The 19,609-nt window shown below is 47.2% G+C and overlaps 1 protein-coding gene across 1 annotated transcript; it reads right to left on the bottom strand.

The window, feature by feature from the left end:
• Positions 1 to 12,587: 12,587 nt before the first annotated feature.
• LOC142786500 (uncharacterized) lies at positions 12,588 to 14,524 on the bottom strand. Its single transcript, XM_075884232.1, has 2 exons — positions 14,173 to 14,524; positions 12,588 to 12,994 (listed from the first exon to the last, which is right to left on the bottom strand). The coding sequence occupies exons 1-2, from the start codon at positions 14,281 to 14,283 to the stop codon at positions 12,686 to 12,688; spliced, it is 420 nt and encodes a 139-aa protein (XP_075740347.1). The 5' UTR covers positions 14,284 to 14,524; the 3' UTR covers positions 12,588 to 12,685.
• Positions 14,525 to 19,609: the final 5,085 nt, after the last annotated feature.

Genomic DNA, 19,609 nt, shown 5'->3' with positions numbered 1-19,609 from the left:
AAGTTTATAAAAGCTTGAAATGCATAAATATGTAAACATCGTTGCAGTGGATGCGAAATAAAGTTTAATGAAAGCAAGACATAACGTCAATACAGAAATACCTGCAAAAAAGCCATTTGCAGAGCTAGTTTGTATGAGGTAACTTTAAGATATTGGCGTCACATATATGCACTGTATTTATTCGGACAGGTTGCGACATGTGACAGGAGCTCTCGTGATCATGTGTAAGTGTTATTTCATGGCGCATTCACGTTAAGGCGATGTATCCAGTGTACCTGTTTTAGCTGTTTTGAATTTACTAGCTTGTTGAAAAACAGCACACTCTTTACGACAGAAGTTTTTTTCGTAATATTGTTCATTCTCCTGGAAAGAAAAATAGAGATAAAGAAAGAAAAGACATTGCGCACATTTCGAATCACCACTTCCCCTTATATGACTTGGCGCCTATATATGGAGCAGCGTTGCTGTGGCTATACTTGTGCTCATGTCTGTGTTATTTCGTTTTCCTTTCCTCTTTTTATCCCCCTTCTTTCTTAGTAACCACGTGTACCCTTGATGAAAGCGCCAAGAAGTGTTTTGCCCCTTCAGGTGGCAGTTGTCAGTCTGTTCCCGACTTATTTCATCTGTGGCGTCGTATTTCCTATGTATATAATTCAAAAAGGTAAAATTAATCATAACAAAATAAAGATGAGCAACAAAGGAGATACATGAAGCCGAAAGTGCAGCAGCGAGAAAAAAAATTGAGGGGGATCAAGGGAGATGAAGCGATTATTCGTAGGGTTATTGTTGTGGAGTGAAATGTTTTTTTTTTTTCTTTTTTTTTGTTCTCATGTCGAGCCATTATCTATGCAACTAAATCCCCCCATACGACCACCGTGGCCGGACTAAACACGCTTTAGTAGGCTTGTTGAAATACGTTTCTCGTTATTCAATCGCTGCGTGCTGAGAGATGCGAAGTATGTACGTTGCTTCTCAATGCCTGAAACAAGGCGAGGGAAAAAAGTAAAGCATGTATTCAGAATGGGAACATCGATGCACTAATTAGAAAGTTCGGCAGAATTCGAGCGTCGGTAGCGTGCCCGAGCGGTCTAAGGCGCTGGTTTAAGGCACCAGTCTCTTCGGGGGCGTGGGTTTGAATCCCACAGCTGCCACAACTCTTTTTTACTCTGTCAATGTTTCCTTTTTCGTAGCGTAAATCACTTAGACGTGAGCTGTTTGGTGAACGAAATTTACATACGTTTAACGAAATGCTGCCAATAGTCCCACAGATCCTTGGCTGACTTCCAACCCCTCCTCCCCCTCGTTTACCACCGATCAAACTTGCCCCTTCAACTGCATAAATGCAGCTGTGAATGCCAGCGTTGCATGATACACGGAACAAAATTTCAGGTCCCGTCACACTAAAATGCCCCGTTTCATTATTTCTGTCATTTGTCTCACTTTTATTTTCAGATTTTTTTGTGAATATGTAGTCATTAGTCTCTTCTTCATAGATGAATACACCAATGTACTAAATTCATGAGGCATGAGTCTGCGGATGGGTTGCTGTTGCATGGAAACCACATCTTTACCCATTCCACAAAGGGTCCCTGACACGGTCACCCAACAATTCGCGGTTTACAGCTAGAACTAGAAGTAGAGAGTATGTTATGTCTATTCATATGTGAAAAGTGGTCTCAAGCAGAACTTTGATTTGAACGAGTTGGTACATTGTTAGCTGGAAAAAACCGTGCAAAAAATGAGGGCCCAGAAACTCAGCGCTCGTATGTGCGCTGTGTTTTCGAGTCCTCGTCTTCTCTGCGCTGTTTTTCTAAGCTATCAATGAAAAGTGTGCCGAAAAAGCAGGGTGCTAGGCAGTCAATTTTTTTTTTTTTTTGGGGGGGGGGGGGTGGGGCAAAGCTTTGTATGTCGCCCTCTGACTATGCCACTGCCTTTTATAAGTCAGCGAATACAAGCCCTCCCTACCATCGGCGACCGCCATTTTAAGGTAGAGTGTGTGTCGTCATGTAAAGCAAGGAGGGGAGCCATCGCTTTTTACCAAAGTTTCAGCCGCTGCCAATTGTTCGATTTCAGTGCCGAGCAGAAGAGTGCTGAACTAATATCTCGATTGCACACGATGTAAAATATAACTAAACATAAGTAGTAAAAAATATATTAATCGAATTACCTCTGAGGTTTGCAGGCCATTTACTGGTTTATCAGTCGAGGACCTCGAAAGCGGCAGACATAGGTTAAATACGGTTATCCTTCAAATGGGTCCTCACTGCAGGTGCTGCGAAGTGGATAGTGTTGCGACCGGGGTTTCCAGACACCGGAGGTCCGGGATGAAGTTGTCGAGGCAGGAGGAAGAGAGACTTGAAGAGGGTTTATTTACAATATGTACATTGCGAACTCCCTACACGGTGAGCTCTCAAACGTGGCAGGCCTCTACATGTCTCCTAACATAGCGCTACATGGTGCTTGGTTCTACATGGTTCTGCTCGGTTCTGCTCTCGAAAAAAAGCACACACGAATGAGCCGTGGGGGCTCATTATAAAGGGTCTGTCCTCCCCAGATCCCTAGATCGGGGACCGCGTACAGAGGGCACCGTCCAACCACGGATCACACATTACCCGCGAGGGTGACGAGCACGCACGGTCCACGTGAACGTTCAAAATTGAAGCGTGGTCACTGCACGGCCATGTGGCACGAACGTGGCTCCTCCTCGTCAAGGGGTGTCGCTGGGCGAGGGGTCTGAAGTTGATGACTGCATCCATCGAAAGGGCCGCCGTAAACAAGCTTCAAATGGTCGCCGAACGACTCGTTCAATTAGCGGGACGATTTCCGGCCGCCGCCGCCGCCGTCATCTTCCAAAGAAGAAGCGGCACTTGTGGTCTCCCGAACTGCTCACGGTGTCGTGGCGGCAAGACGCCGCACCCTCCGGCCAGGGGGGAACAATACATGGCGGACACAGGCCGCCAACCCGTTTGGCGATTGTTTGAAGATTAAAGGAGCGCCGCTCCCTCTTCCGCACTGGCGCCGGTCACAACAGCTCGTCCGCCGGCGGGAGAAGCGACCTGAGGGTGACCAGCTGCACAGGTTGCCCGAAGTGTCGCTGTGTAGTGCTGTCTTCCAGGCCACTGCTGATGACGCTCAGCCAAGGACTCTTTCCCTCTCGCTCCTTGTGGCTCCCCTCTGGGAAAAGCATTCATACACACCACCACAGGCACGGGAGAGCACCCTGCCCGCACTGAGACACGTCGAGTCCGACAAATTATCCAAAAGCAACCTTACTTAAGCGGTATTACCAAACACAAAGCAGCAATCGGGACGTTTCTCTGAGGTTTCACCAAAACTCCTAATCCCGATCCGATAATAATCTTCCCATCAAACTGCTTTCAAGAAAACTAACTGTCAAGTGATGCGCTCACCGTGGCATACCCGAGTGCTTGCGTGAGCAATCCGCCGTAACCCACCAGGTATCATACTCATAAAATAAAGCATTTTACTTCACGCTATCTTTTAGTTCCCGAAATTTAGTGCCGCCAAAGCCAGTCGTCAATTCCTTTTGAGAAGACGAAAGCATAACTGCCGTGCTGCACCTGCATTAGGAACATCTTTATTATATATCCGCAAACGCACATCACAGTGCTCCTGCCTGGATGAGATACCACCTAACCGTTCCCTTGCTGTTGCCACTTTCACAAAGCATACATATAAACTCACGAGCTAGCTTTTCTTACACACCGGACACATGCGAACAAAACATTAAATGAACAACAAAAAAAGTTTCGCATGAATCCTGAAAAATCTCGCAAGCAATAACTTTGCGTCTCTACGCTCAGTCATAATTAGTTCATAACGTTGCTCCTGCTCATTTACACGTATCTACCATGACGCAGGCTCCTATGCGTGTCGTTTATGCAATCGCACAACGCTTACCTTAGCTAAACGTACAACGCCCAAGAAATGAACAAAACCAAAATTGTGTTACCTAAACACTATTTGGTAGACGAGATTCTTAAAAAACACATTAAAATCCAAAACAACTTAAACAGTCAAAAGCAAATTTCAAAACAAAATAAATCCACTAATGACCATCGTCAAAAGCTCACGGATGTCTACTCCTTTTTGGGACTAACGCGCGGTGTCGCGTCCTGTGGGTCTTTCTAGGCGAACGGGAAATGGAACAATGGCAAAACCCATTCGCTTCGCCTCCGACCCCCGCAAAGCTCTGCGCTGACAACCTGCGTTCTTACTCTCGCTGAGTACCTCGCACTCCCGCAGTCCATCAAACATGCCGTCGATAGAGCGACGAAAGGGTCTGCCTTTCTACCCAACGTGCTTTTTTTTTTTTTTTCGTTTTGTCCGGCGGCTCGGACGCATACAAACCAACTCCGGTGCCGATGACAAACGCCTAATTCTGTACGCTCTAATGCGTGTCACTATCCTTCCAATAGATCTATACAACGTATATAGGCTACCAAAATGATAGAGCGCTAACGAAAACAAGGTACAAACGAGTTATTTACAAAATCACAAAAACAAACAAAATGTTCCTTTCAACAGTCCCGAGTCGACGTTTTCCGAGAGGCTAACAGCTGTTCGCAACAACTCTGAGTCGAACTCGCGGTGGTCGCGCCCGGAACGATTTTCTCGAGAAACGGGGTCTACAACACGCGTCAATCGCCCTGCTACCGAACCCCGCGACGTTCCTCGAAGCCGACTTGCTGTCGCTTCCTGCCCCTCGAAAACCACCGACTCTTTTGCCCCGCACCCCGTCCAATGCACCGCGAGAACAACGGAAGGGTCTCTTGCCCTTCGACCACTTACGCACACCATGCGCTTCTCTTTTCTTTGTTCTCTGGCCGCTTGGACGCTTGCGATACGGCAACTTTCTTGAAATTTCGCTCCGCCATTTGAATACATTCCTCAAACGCGTCGCGATTTCTGCCTGCCTGTTTTTACGGCGCTTTCTCCGTTTTGCACGTCTCTTGGTGCCGTCTACGGAGCCTTTCGCCCATCTCTGATGCTCACCAGCACCCACATGCTCATCTGATTTTTCGCGCGGACTGTCTGGATAATTGCCTAGCAATCTCTCCTTCAAACACTGCCGCGTACGATGCGCTTTTCTTTTCCGGCGGTTCGGACGCACACGATACAGACCCGTCAGAGATGACAACGGCACTTTTCTCGCGATTTTACCACGCCGTTTGAAACCCTTACTCAAACGCGTTGTGCTCATCTCGAGCTTTGCCTTATTGTTGCCCTTCGGACGCCCTCTCCCCTGTGCACGCTTCTTTGTGCGGACCTGGGAGCCTTTCGTCCTACTCTGACGTTCTTCATCACCGATATGCTCCTCCGCCATCTCGCGCGCCCAGTCCTGATGATTGCCTATCAGTTCATCGTAAGACCGCGGCCGCGTAGATTGCGCACTTCTGTTCCTTACTCTCCGGCCGCTCAGACGCCTGCGATTTAAGCCAGTCAGAGAAGACAACGGGCCTTTTCTCGCAAATCCGCCACGCCGTTTGAAGGTCCTCGTCAAACGCGCCGCGCTGATCGCGAGCCTTGCCGCGCTTCTGTTTTTCGGACGCTTTCTCCGTTTGGCACATTCCTTGGTGCCAAACCTGGAGCCTTTCGTCCGCCTCTGACGCTCATCAACATGGTCTACAGGGCTGCAAGGTTCGATGGAACACTCTGTTAATCTTAACTTCGTTTCCCCCACCACGGAACCCTCACACCCTGCTGTGACCGCGAGCTCTTTTCCCTCAGAATGGGTTAAAACCTGTTCCATTCCCTTACAGGCACTAGCCTTCTCTTTGGCCTCAAACGGCACCGCCGCTATATCTACAGATATCAGACCCGCAGCACTCTCTTCGGCCCTAAACGGCACCGCTGCTGAAACGCACCGTTCGTGCGGTACATCTGCAAATTTCTGACCTGTAGCCCTCTCTTCGGCCTTAATCGGCACCGCCGCTACGTCGCACCGTTCGTGCACTTCATCTACAGATGTCTGACCTGTAGCCTTCGCTTCGGTCTTAAACGGCACCGCCGCTACATCGCACCGTTCGTGCGCTACATCTACAGATGTCTGACCTGTAGCCTTCGCTTCGGTCTTAAACGGCACCGCCGCTACATCGCACCGTTCGTGCGCTACATCTATGGATTGACCACTCTGCTGCAATGCCACCAATTCACAATTAAGCCTTTCTATCTCTTCATCTAATTCCTGCATCCTTTTTATATGTTCTTCATGCCTGCGCTCAGCTTCCAATTCCTCCTGGCGCCATCTTTCCTTTCTTTGCGCCCTTTGTACTTCCTCCTCCTGGTCCAATAAGTACATATTCCCGAAGTGCTCGATTTCCTCATTGTCACTATTGCTTTCGAGAATCACTTCGCGGAGTTTAGAAGCAGGCATATCATCATTAAAATCTAGCTCCAGATCCCAACACAGGTTCAGCAGGTTCTCTCTCGTCAATCTCGTAAGATCCATGGCGACTACTTTGCTTTGGCTCAGCTGTGACAAAACACAAACCCACCAGCGCTTCAATTCTGGGTCTAGAGAAATTGAAGCCTGGCAAATCTCACAGCGGAGACCACAAGCTTAAGCACCCAAGTAGCACTACGTGGCCAACATCCCTCTCTACTTTTTCTTGTTAATTTTTCACTCCTGCTTTTTACAACATCCTAAAATTTAACCCGCAACGTACCCTTAGAAATTTTGAAACATTACCCCTTGTTCCTATTGAATCATCTAAGCTTTCCTGCTTTAGCGTACTTGCTCAGATAATCATCCAGTGCTGCCTTGTGCTGAGATAACAACCACAGTGGCCAGGCAGTTGTTGGTTATATCTATCTTTTAACGAATTTAGGCCAAAAGACTCGATATATCTCAAGCACAAAGCCAGGCACTCACCCCATTACGTGCGGTGGTGGTACGCTGCTTCGATCCCGCCGAGTTCCAGGGCTTTCGGCTGGCCTCCGGTACATGTCGCTCTCCGTCGCAGACTCGTATCCCACCGCTGCCAACCAGTTGTGCGACCGGGGTTTCCAGACACCGGAGGTCCGGGATGAAGTTGTCGAGGCAGGAGGAAGAGAGACTTGAAGAGGGTTTATTTACAATATGTACATTGCGAACTCCCTACACGGTGAGCTCTCAAACGTGGCAGGCCTCTACATGTCTCCTAACATAGCGCTACATGGTGCTTGGTTCTACATGGTTCTGCTCGGTTCTGCTCTCGAAAAAAAGCACACACGAATGAGCCGTGGGGGCTCATTATAAAGGGTCTGTCCTCCCCAGATCCCTAGATCGGGGACCGCGTACAGAGGGCACCGTCCAACCACGGATCACACATTACCCGCGAGGGTGACGAGCACGCACGGTCCACGTGAACGTTCAAAATTGAAGCGTGGTCACTGCACGGCCATGTGGCACGAACGTGGCTCCTCCTCGTCAAGGGGTGTCGCTGGGCGAGGGGTCTGAAGTTGATGACTGCATCCATCGAAAGGGCCGCCGTAAACAAGCTTCAAATGGTCGCCGAACGACTCGTTCAATTAGCGGGACGATTTCCGGCCGCCGCCGCCGCCGTCATCTTCCAAAGAAGAAGCGGCACTTGTGGTCTCCCGAACTGCTCACGGTGTCGTGGCGGCAAGACGCCGCACCCTCCGGCCAGGGGGGAACAATACATGGCGGACACAGGCCGCCAACCCGTTTGGCGATTGTTTGAAGATTAAAGGAGCGCCGCTCCCTCTTCCGCACTGGCGCCGGTCACAACAATAGTGAAATGGCAATCACATTTTTTTATTTGTTCTTCCGTAATCGAGTTCATCGTGGAATCAGTATCCGCCTGTTTAAGTATTCCGGATAACAAGGTCGGATATATCGGATACATCACAAAGTGCTCCCCGAATGATTAAACTAATATTGTTCACACTGAAAATGATGGCTTATATGATGCATACAACTCCGTACTTTGAGTAATGAGTATAATTACCTGTTGCTGTTTTAACTCGAACCATGGCGGACGTTTTTGCATCGCAGCACACGACTGTACAAATGTGAAGGGTAAGACTGAAAACCTGAGCTATCTCGGTCATAATCTTCCGAGGACGCCTGGACCTACTCTCAAGCTATCCTACCGAAACCTCGTGTACCCTCAGCTACAAGACGCATTCTTCTTGTGTTCTCCTAAATACGCACTGGTTACCAAATCTCTCGAAGTTTGAAGCTGTACGAAAGTCGACATCCATCTGCTTCTTGTCCGTTCAGTTTATTATATGTTGGCCTTCTTTCGGTCCCCTCCGAAAGCTCTCTGCGTCGAATGTGTCTTCGGCCTTCCACCCGTGTCGCAGGCGCTGCGAAATTTCTGCCCCACAGCTGGTTCTGCATGGAATCCGTGATCGGCCAGCCCAATTACGACCAAGCAACGATGTCACGTAATGACGTAATCCCTAGGACGTCATCCTACGTCACGTAACAGTAACCTCGCTATGACTTTATCTTCTGTGACATTGCAGTGGCGTCAATGTGACGTCATATTATGTGACGTTATGTTGACCTTACTATGAGTTAGTATTCTGTGACATCGCAGCAGCGTCACTGTGACGTCATCTTATGTGACATCGTAGTGGCGTCACAAAAATTTCCGTTGTACGGCGACATCGCAAAGTGATAATTTTGTGCATCTATGGTGCGACGACGACAGCTAGTCTTCGGTTTTGATGAAGGCATCTAAGGCTGTCAGCTTAAACACTTATACACAGTCACCTTCACACTGCAATGCTTCATGTAAGACCACGTCACTTCACAAGCCGTTCTAATAACAAGACGTATTTTCTACGTGATGTCCAATTTTGGTGTTCCTGGTTTGATTGGTAATATACGTGGTTAAATAGTTTTTAGAAACAAGCTAACTTTCTTATTTTCTTATTAGAGTTTTCGTACAATAAGTGCTGTGTGATATAGAATCATGCTATCTTTATGTTCCATTGAAACTAGTTTTCGCTGTATGAAGTTGAACAACGTTTGTTTACTAATACATTATTGTATAAGGTGTATTTCTACATAATTTTGTTTTGCACATAAGTGTAGTTACACACGCACGTTTCTGTCCTCGTTCGTGTCCCTCGAATATTGTTGTTCAGTCTTTAATATTTATTTACGTTACGTTCCCTAAGTATTAAATTTTATTATGTCTTGCGTAACTTTATTAGACCTGTATTTACAGTAACACCTCCCTCCTCCCCCTCACACGATGCTCTAGAAAGCGGAACATTATATGAACGGGTGAATGATTGAGGATTATGGAGCCCGCATGAAGAAATATATACGTGCAGAAAAGAAATATACCCGGTGAAATGTCGTTCGATATGTCATTAATTCTTAAGAAATATCTTGGGCCTTTTCGTATCACAAAGTTGCTATTTTCTTGCTGCCTTTAGGACAAAGCAAGTGAAAAACAGAGAGATAGAGATAGAGAGAGAGAGTACATGTCCACTTATAAGAAAATGTTCTCTGCCTAAAATTCTTTTAGGCCCATTCGGCAATGGGTTGCTTAGTTGGTTGGGTAAAACTTCATTGCGAGACGCGACTAGCATATAGTGGGCTTTTCACATGTGTGATAAATTTTTACTCGCTTGGTCGTATGAGAGCAGCTAACGTGGTTGGTTGCACATGATCAACAGCGGCTAACTTGTAAATGATGACATAAATTGAGGGGGGTTTGGCTTATGGCGTCTAGTGTTGTATATGCACTTTTACAACAACAATATCGTCTTCATTAAAGCTAAGATTTGGAGTTTTGTATATTATTTGTTTTTTAATTTTGAGAGGTTCTGCAAATGTGTGCAGCGAATGTTTGTGACCTAAGTGGGCTATAGGAAAAGAAGAAAAAATAAAAGAATAAAAAATCAAAGCACTAGAGCATAGTAAATAAAAGGCTATATATAAAAATAGCAAAGTCATAAAAAAAGAAGTAAATCGAAAAAAATAGTACAAAATGTGATATACTACGGCATGTGCTGCCTTTCAGAGAGGCTGTATAATGGATGCACCGAATTAATTATGACCACCCAATGTACGTCAGTGAAATAGCCTTCCAACGTAGCCACAGTACGGACGTCGATGCTGGGAATCGAACCAGCGACCATGCTTTCCACCAAAAAAATGCCTTAGTTCAAGCGTCATGCGCGGTTTTCGGCTCTTGTCAATCTGTACTACTGCCATCACGTGCTCATGGCGGCTCGTCGCAAAAACCATGTCTTATGAGTGAAATTATATCTCTGTAAGCAAGCCAATTCCTAAATATTGAAAAGAAAACAGAATATTGTAATGATCGAGAAACAATGACAATACCATTGAAAATATACGCAAGTGTTTTAATTGCGCATCACTTTCGTTCGCTAATAAATTACTCTATTATTAATACTCTCTTTATTGGCGCTAGTATGCCCGACGACAAATAAACTACTCCGAATAGCGGGATGCACGTTTCCATTCGTTTCCAAACTATTCTTTTTTCTGTGTATTTCCTTTGCTAATTCATTCTACGTTCGCGTAATGAAAACTTGATTTTGATATGGCATCACTATTTTGCCTTTTTTCTGTGTAATGTACTGAAGTGGACTACTTGCGTATTGAATCTTGCTGAGTTAGTGAGTGAAAAAATACCACTGTGAATGGGACGCATTTAATCCCTCAGATCGCAAGATTGATTGATTGATTGATTTGTGGGGTTTAACGTCCCACCTCAGGTCGCAAGAGCTATCATTAAAAAATTTCAAGATAGCAGTTCACGTAGTACGTCCTTTTATCACTCATTTCAGCAGTAAATAACTGGCATCTTGGTGGGCAGGGCCCGGTCGGTGTGTGTTTTAATAACGGACTTGACTTCTCCGAGCTGACTGGTTTTTATGCGTGGTGCATCTGGTACATTTTTCTTTAATTTTGTGCTAAACAAAACTCAGACGAGTTACATTGAGTGCTCTCTGCGAACTAGTATGCGTGTTTCTGAAATTCGGTAATTCTTGCCTACCATTACTTGAAAATCTATATTTATTATTGCGTTTCTCTTTCAGAACTCCTGACTGGAGCGCCCTCATAAATCACACGCTCGGAAGCACGACGTGTTCGCGTGCGTGCGGCTAAATTTTTTTCTTTTTTGCTTCCGGGCGCCGCAGCGATCCCCGCCGTGTCTTCGGGCGTGAGGCGCACGATCCGCCTGGCGTTCATGCGGGGCAGCCTGCGGTGGCGCTGTGCCGAAGTCTTGCGCAAGCACAGCTCGAGCAGAAAGACGGTGAGCGAGAGGGCCGCCATGATCGCCCAGAGGGAGAAGATGGCCGCCATGTCGTCGTAACGGAGCACCTTGAACGACAGCTCGCCGGCCTGTGAGCTGCCCGCCTGCTGCATGGCCTGGAAGTGGGACCATTCTTGCATACCGTCGCCCTCCCACTTGAGGTTCAGACCGGACTCCATGATGGAGGTGATTCTGCAAGGCAAAGAGAGTGAGGGCTGTTAGTATTGTTTGATAAGAAAACCCACAGCAGACAGGACGTAGGCGATGGAATCGGAGGTTGTAGACGGGGAGAACGTAATGGGTCACGAATGATCAGAAGAAATCACATAGACCATTGATAAGGAATAAAACATCAAAGAGCGCACTGTAGAAACAGAAGAAGCCTAAACAAAAAGCAAAAACAAACAAAATCAAATTTTGAAGAAATGAAGCAGCAGGAAGGATTCTTACCTAGGAAATAAGCTGATAAAAAAGGAAATTATTTTACGCTGGAAAAATATTTTTGTATAACTACACAGTCATTGCTGCATCATATAAAAGGATAATTATAAGGCAGATGTTGAGATTCAATTAACTTTGTTGTAAGTATCATGTCTTAAACATATCACATTTTGGCCTCGTTGTATAAAAACAGCTTTGGAAAACCCACCTCAACTCTGAAGATTATGCATTTCGCTGCAACCGATTAAGATGATATGGCGTCACAATATGCGAACCAAGAGCGAGCTGGTATGGAAACACCAATGCCGCTGTGGATATGTTTGTGACGAGAAAAAATTTTGTGGTTAAACTATAGGACGAGCTTGTGACAGGAAACCAATACGAAAAATACAGCGACACTGTGGAGCATGGCCGGGTCGAACTAAGAACTGCGGGAGGAATTTATGGGCTTTTACGAATGCCTCATCGTAAACTAGAGAACACCGGCGTGCTTGGATGCAGGTGCGTTATAAAAGACCCGGCATGCCGAAAATTATTTCGGAGTCCACCCCAACGGCAGGCCTCATAATATTATCGGGCTATTGGCCTGCAAAACACACACACACACACACACACACACACACACACACACACACACACACACACACACACACACACACACACACGCACACACACGCACGCACACGCACGCACACACACACACACACACACACACACACACACACACACACGAGTGCACGCACGCACTGAAGTTATCTCAATGGGCATAATGAGGACCATGCATGTTCGTTTTAGAGTAGAATATGTCTATTCGTTTTGGATGTGTATGCGATCTGATTAGAAAATTCCAATACATTCGATGATGTTCTGATTCATTCGGGCGTCGCTTTCGTCGAGTGGTAACACGTGCGTTATTCTGCGAAACCAAGGAACAGATAAAGAGAGAGAGACCTAATTACGATCGTGAATACCTATACAGCGAGAACAAATGTGTACTTAGCGTGAATCCTGCGCTCCAGTCCGGGAGGTAAGCGCTTCGAGTGAGCAACCGTGAAGAAGCGAGAGAAAAGCACCTCCGGCGCCACGTACAGCTTGCCTCCGCTCAATCGGCACTGCTTGGTCAACATGTGCATGGTGACGTAATGGTCGCTCACGATGACCGCACGGCCGCTGTACAGTTGTTCCATGGCTGTTGGGGAGTACATGTCGCCGATGGGCACGAAACCATCGTGTCTATGTACCTGGCGGGTCAGGTCTCGCAGTGATGGTCTCTCGGATGTCTGCGAGCCATCAACAAGAGCAAAGCAAGTTGTCACCTAAAGGCACGTACGTGTTGCCAGGGAAAGAGAGGCACGTCATGCACCTACGCCAGGTGGGAACTAATGAACGAATGTAGACGATAGTGATTGCAGTCCATACAGCTAGATTATTCTACTCTGAGCAAGTCCAAGTACTTTTCTACGCTTTTCACGTTGGCTTTAAAAATGCAATGTGTGCCTATGGATGTCTATAAGCATCGCAAATACACACTTCCAAGTGCACTTTCTTCTGACAAACTGTGTACACATAGCGAAAATCTTATGCCTGACTACGATGCATGTCACGCCAACGTACACACTAACGACAACAAAAAATGACGCTTATTTTTCGGCACCTTCCAGGGGGATATATTCTCTTCCCCGATGTCAGCATCCGAACCTTTAAATGAATGAACGATCAGCCTCCCTGCCCCCCCCCCCCTCTTTTTATGCAGCTTGACTGATATCAAAATTTCACTAACTTGAGTCACCGTCTTCATCATGAATCTGACTATGCCCACTGCAGGGCAAAGGTCTATCCCATGTTCTGCTAACCGACCCCGTCCTGTACTTTCTGCTGCCACGTTACACCTATACTAGCTTTTCAATCTCATCTGCCCACGTATTTTCTGTCATCCCATCACGCCTATGCCTTGTATTAGAATCCAGCCGTAATCTTAAGTGTTAAGGCGAGTTTTCTCGTTGCCTTCGAGGCTACCCATTTTTCCCGAGAACCTGAAGGCACGCACAATGTTAGGCGTACAAAGTTTACGAAAAAAAAAGAAAGGCTTATAAAGTGTCAAACCAAGACAATGTTGTACATATAAGCAGAAAGGCAACGTTACACGGTCAATAATCACATACCTAAGAAGCCAACATTTACGCAATCGCTGGAAGCTTGCACACAGGTCCATGTGCTATTAGATGGTCTCTTCTCGCAATAGGTTGAATTATTTTTTTTGGGGGGGGGGTCATCGGGTTTTAAATTATTGAAATAATACGCAATCACTGGAGATTCCTGAATGGCGTCGCTTAAAACGAAAATAGCAATATAGCATTCAGAGAATGCCATTTTATAGTACTGACAGTATACGTTTAACAGAAGCTTTCGTATACCTGAAGCGGTGATACAGGTGGTACGGGACGTTAGATGAACTCACCCGTATGTAAGTTTCATACACGGTGTGTCTCCACACCATAGGTCTTATGGCTGGTCGGTACACTACTTCGTCGGCAGAACAAAACCGTGGTGGCTCTGTCTTGATGGCCATGCTGGCTTTGAGTTGTCCCGCAAAACCATTGGTTAGCACGAGAACGGTCAGCCACCAGATCGAGTAGAGGAGACGACCACCGTGGCTTATTGTCTTTGCCGTGTGTCCTGTGATGTAACCAAGCTTCTTTCAGGTTGACTCATTTAAAGGGGCCCTGCAACACTTTTGTGCATGGTCAGAAAACGCTGCAGTTCGGTAGTAGAGGCTCGCGACAACACGCGAGCCAAATATTATAGCACAACACGCGGCCTGGAATTCACAATAAATTACCGAAGTCAGCTAAAAAGTGCTTCCTCTTGTCTCGACACTTGGCAAAATATTCCCAAAAATCACACGTATTACCCATCTACCAGCCATTGGCTGATTTTAACGTGGCGCGATCGCTCGTTACAGAGATCGCCGCGGAATGCTGCGACTTGTCCACGCGTGTGAGCGCGATCACACCAAAACAGCGGCGCATTCGAAGAAAAAAAAGAAGAAGAAAAAGTGCTCAAGGCCACGAGGCGCGTGTGACGTTTGTATTTCGCCCTGCCATTCCTCCCTGTTTAGCTTCCAATGCATTCGTTGGGGCGACAGAAAAGAAAACGCAATTGCAGCATGCAAGAAACCTTTGTGACTCCACTTGCACTGGACGGATTATTAAAAATTTTTGCGGCATTGAATTCGTGAGACGATAACCTTTTCCAGTGAATTCGTTCCATGGTTACTTGGAAAATAGCGTTTGAGTGCCCCCTTTAAGGTACACAACTATATAGTACATCTTTTAGCCCCGCCACGGTGGTCTAGTGGCTAAGGAACTCGGCTGCTGACCCGCAGGTCGCGGGATCAAATCCCGGCTGTGGCGGCTGCACTTCCGATGGAGGCGGAAATGTTGTAGGCCGGCGTACTCAGATTTGGGTGCACGTTAAAGAACCCCAGGTGGTCAAAATTTCCGGAGCCCTCCACTATGGCGTCTCTCATAATCATATGGTGATTTTGGGACGTTAAACCCCACAAATCAATCAATCATCTTATAAACTACAGTGTCACGCGTAGAAGACACACGCTCCCTTGTGCACTCGAATAAGATAATCGGACATGTTTTTTTTTGCTATATCTGTTTATATCACTGGGCTCTGTTGATGGACCCCGCCTCCCGAAGCTTTCCAGTCTGCAAGCAGCTGTCCGCTCTGATGGTTGTTGTTCATTGTGTTGCCTGCGTGCGTAAAACACGTGCCGGGTCCACCGCGTTGGCAATCTTTCGAAGGCATGTGCGCATTGCAGGTTTCATACCAGTACGACTACAGCAGCCACGGTTCCCCAACAAGCACGCACCTGACGGAGTCACGGGAACCGGAAATAGATGGTGTTTCAAGCAGTGCGTTAGCGATGACGTAGCCCACGCGAGGATGGGAGGAGCGCTCGGCGAGAGGGCGAAGCGGCGTGGGAGAGGTCACTAGTGAAGGGAAGTGCAGGAGAGAGTGAAAGGTGTGGTCGTCATGGTTTTGATAATCAAACGCGTGTAACGTCGTTATTACTGCACCGTTTCAAACGAATTCTCACGGCTCCGTGTTCGGTGAGCACTCGTGCACAATTTCTCCACAACAACTGAATTTCAACCTCTGGGTAGTTTACGCGCCCTTTAAGAACCACGCGGAGAGCGGGTGCGTATGCGTGAAGATATTCCCTGACACATGAAGCATCACAAATCTTTAGGGCAAAGAAAGCTCCTCTACCCCAAAATTTTAAAGCGTGTGCATACAAACCTTCGTAGGTAAAGGAACGCAAGATGTCCCACGCATTCTCATACATTTCCCAAACGAAGCGGCCGCCAGTGCGAGATCTTCGCTTCTCGACGAACGCGAGAGCCGCGGACACCACCGGAATTGTGGCGAGGAGGACTAACCATACCTGCGAGAGGCGTCACAGAACACGTTGGTCTCCTAAAGTTGAAAATGCCTGACCACACGTACGTGCTGCAGCACGCCAGCGCGTGCCTTTCTGACGCGGCGCTGGGCCCTCTTCCTAAGAGAAGGCGCGTAGCTTCGAGTAGCCGTGCACCTTCTCCCTCCCCATAGGTAGAGTGCCGGCGCTATGTGCTAATGCGCGGCAGCACGTACGTCTGGTTAGAAAAAATTACCAAGGCGCGCCCTTTCAGAGTGTCACAAGTGAGGTAAAGCGCTTTCGAACAGCCAAGTTGCATTGGCAATTGTCGGGGCGTAGTCAGGATTTTATCGCAGGCTAGTCTCCGACGGAACTATGCAGTTGTACACACGTCTCTGCTTGTATGAGTGAATGTTACCTGCACATGATGTTTCCTTAACACTACAGATATTTAAATCCAATTCCCTCAGGGTGCTGTCACTTTGTTGGATAAGGGTAGTTCAGTATACACGTAACAGAGGGGTCTTTTTCCATGTACACAAAACGCGATTTGTTACGATATGGCTCTGATAATTCGGCGATAAATATCTCGAATAACATGAGAACTTCCCTATTGTAAACTGAGCGTGTGCCATAATCGTTGTTCGAGTCTGGCAGGTAGTCCAGGTGGGAAAGTTTCTGACATAAGGAATGCTCTCTCCATCATTCACAAGCCTTTATACAATGAATGTTTTCTCTATCTCTATGCCATAAGTTGGCATTCACATCTACTTTTTAATGCAAATAACTTCTTTCAAACCGAAGATTTAGAAGCTGATTAACAAATATTTGTTAATTACTCGCAGCTTTGTCGTTTCAGCCGGGGCATAGTAGTGTTTAAGTTTAGGTGGAATTCGTGTGCGAACATGACCCAAGCCTTGTTTTCACAGGATTGTTATAAAAATTGTATGGTCTACTAAAGGAAATACCCTATACATACGCTAGCCAAAATCACCACCCAAGAACTTTGTGCAGGAGGCTACTCAGCAAAATTGAAACGTGCTAGCCTCTTGTTCATCACAAGCTGTAGTTTATCGAAGTGCATTTTGTATACGTTGTAGCTTTTGATTTACCTTTCACCTGTTTTAAGAGATGCAGGCTTCATATAGGACATAAATACACACCGAGAGATGAATAACCTTATTTGGTCCAGTTATTTAGGGACGGAGTCCACTTCGATGTGGCAGCCAGTAGCTTTTGGGCCATGTTGGCGTTGCCGGCTTGCTTGACTGGTCAGATCTCTTCAGAATCCGAACTAAACAGAATAGCCTCCCACTGCTTATCATTGACTATTCTGCCGCCCTGTCGAAACACATGAGGGCAAGCTCACAGCCTCAAGTCTGTTCGTTGCTTCGTATTGTTGAAAAAAAATGAACCGAAACGGATCAACTAGAACGCGCGACACCGGGAGGGAAGAAGGGAAAGCCGAGGACACAGAGCTCGCGATGGACGACAAAACAGATAGTTCGCCATGACCGCCGAATAAAGTCGCGTTTCCTCTTACGGTTCGGGAGCCAGTCGTTTCGTAACATCTGGTGTCGTGAAACCCGGGACTGCCCCTCCAGAAACGCCTTCATGTCACGGACATGGTGAACTCGGAATAGCTGCGGAGGAAGCAAGGTGCACTCAGGGCTGGCGTCACGTGAGCCCTAACCCAGCCGACGGATCTTCTGCAGCGAAGGGATCCTGACCTCTCGGAAGTTCACGTATACATCTTGACTACCTCAAGGACAAGGAGCCTACATTGTCGATACTGGATGACGCAATTCTTCCGCTAACAGTTGAAGATGATGTTGACCGCGAAATCGGAAAGGCGCAGGATTATAGCGACAAGATTAGCTACGCCATCGCGCGCGTGAAGTACTGATTGCAAAGTCATCAGCAAGTTACCACGACGCATGCTGAAAGTTTCGGATCAGGATCGAGCAACGCAGACCTCCCGAGATCCGTCAATGTTCCGGACCATGCGAGAGAGGCACATCACAGATCGGTTGTACTGCCCAGGCTATAGATACCTACCTTCGACGGCAACCTGTGCGACTGGCAGGCCTTTTGGGATCATTACGACGCCACGATCCACCAAAACCTCGACCTACCACGCATGGTAAAATTCAATTATTTGCTTACGTACTTTACTGGCAGCGCTAAACGGTCAATCGAAGGAATCCGGTCAGCCGAGCAGAATTATGACATCGCTATTAAAACGCTCACGGATCGGTACGGACGGCAAGATCTCCTCATCAATGAGCACGTGGATAATCTTTTGGTGTTGAGTCCTGTAAAGAGGTTATCAGTCGCACACTTCATGACAATGTGCTGTTCAGAGTGAGCGCTTTAGAAGGTCTCGGTGTGTCTCCGGATCAATGCATCGTTGTTCTGAATCGGATCATGATGCGCTGCTTGCCGGACGATCTTGCTATCATGTACCAACAAAGGATGAAAGAGGATTACCGCGTCAATAATGGGACAGAGACTTCCGAACACAGCCTGCGCCGAGCGAAGGACCTGTTGACATTTCTTCGCATACAAGTAGAAGTGCGGGAGGCAGATAGCCTGCAACCACGTCGCTGCTCCTACGAAGGTGAAGACGGCATGGCGATAGAAAGCCAAGATGGCACGGAATTCATTCAATCGGCTGCAGCTATTACTGGTTCCACTGCATCGATCAATCAAGTATGCCCACTTTGCAACAGCCAAGAGCACAGCATTATGTCCTGCACTGCGAATCTGTCAGCGAATGAAAAGTGAGTAAGGCTACGGAATAACAACTGCTGTTCTCGCTGCGGTACTCGCAACCATATCGCAAGGACATGCATAAAGGTCATCAGTCTCACGTCTGGCGCTTGCTGTCGCTGCCACCTGACCATTCTGTGCTACCTGTCCAGACCTGTCGTCCAGGATCCAGTGCCTGCTGCGGAAACCTTTGCTTTGGGAAGACCCTATCGCCAAGGCTTCGAACCATTACAGTCGCCCAAAGCACGCTCTACGGATGAACGGATGTGCTTTTGCAGACGAGGCATATAGAGGAAGGTTCGGAAATCGACGCCTTCTTGTTCGGGTTCTGTTGGACAGCAGTAGCCAGCGCAGCTATATTCGCGCAGACACGCCTAGAATCTATCCTTCTGTGTTCCGTCATTGGAAGGGAAGAACTTTCTATAATGACATTTGGAAGGTCCAAGACTCAGAAACGACTTTGCGCCAACCGTGTCTCCGTGTGGCTGCGCAGTTGATTTAGTGATGTTGAAGTGGAGTTAGAAGCCTTGAAGATTCCAGAGATCTGCTCGGTAACGAGTCCACTGCTAGAGCACCATATCTTGCAGACGCTCGTCGAAAAAGAGTACCATGTGGCTGACTCATGTCAATAGAATACGTGGCAACAAGGCGACATCACCGTGCTGATAGGATCTGACGCCTATTGGAAGGT

Source organism: Rhipicephalus microplus, chromosome 2, assembly GCF_043290135.1.
Source record: "Rhipicephalus microplus isolate Deutch F79 chromosome 2, USDA_Rmic, whole genome shotgun sequence".
NCBI classification, from domain to species: Eukaryota; Metazoa; Arthropoda; class Arachnida; order Ixodida; family Ixodidae; genus Rhipicephalus; species Rhipicephalus microplus.
Note: the sequence above shows the minus strand (reverse complement) of the source record. Positions and strands in the feature narration are given on the sequence as shown.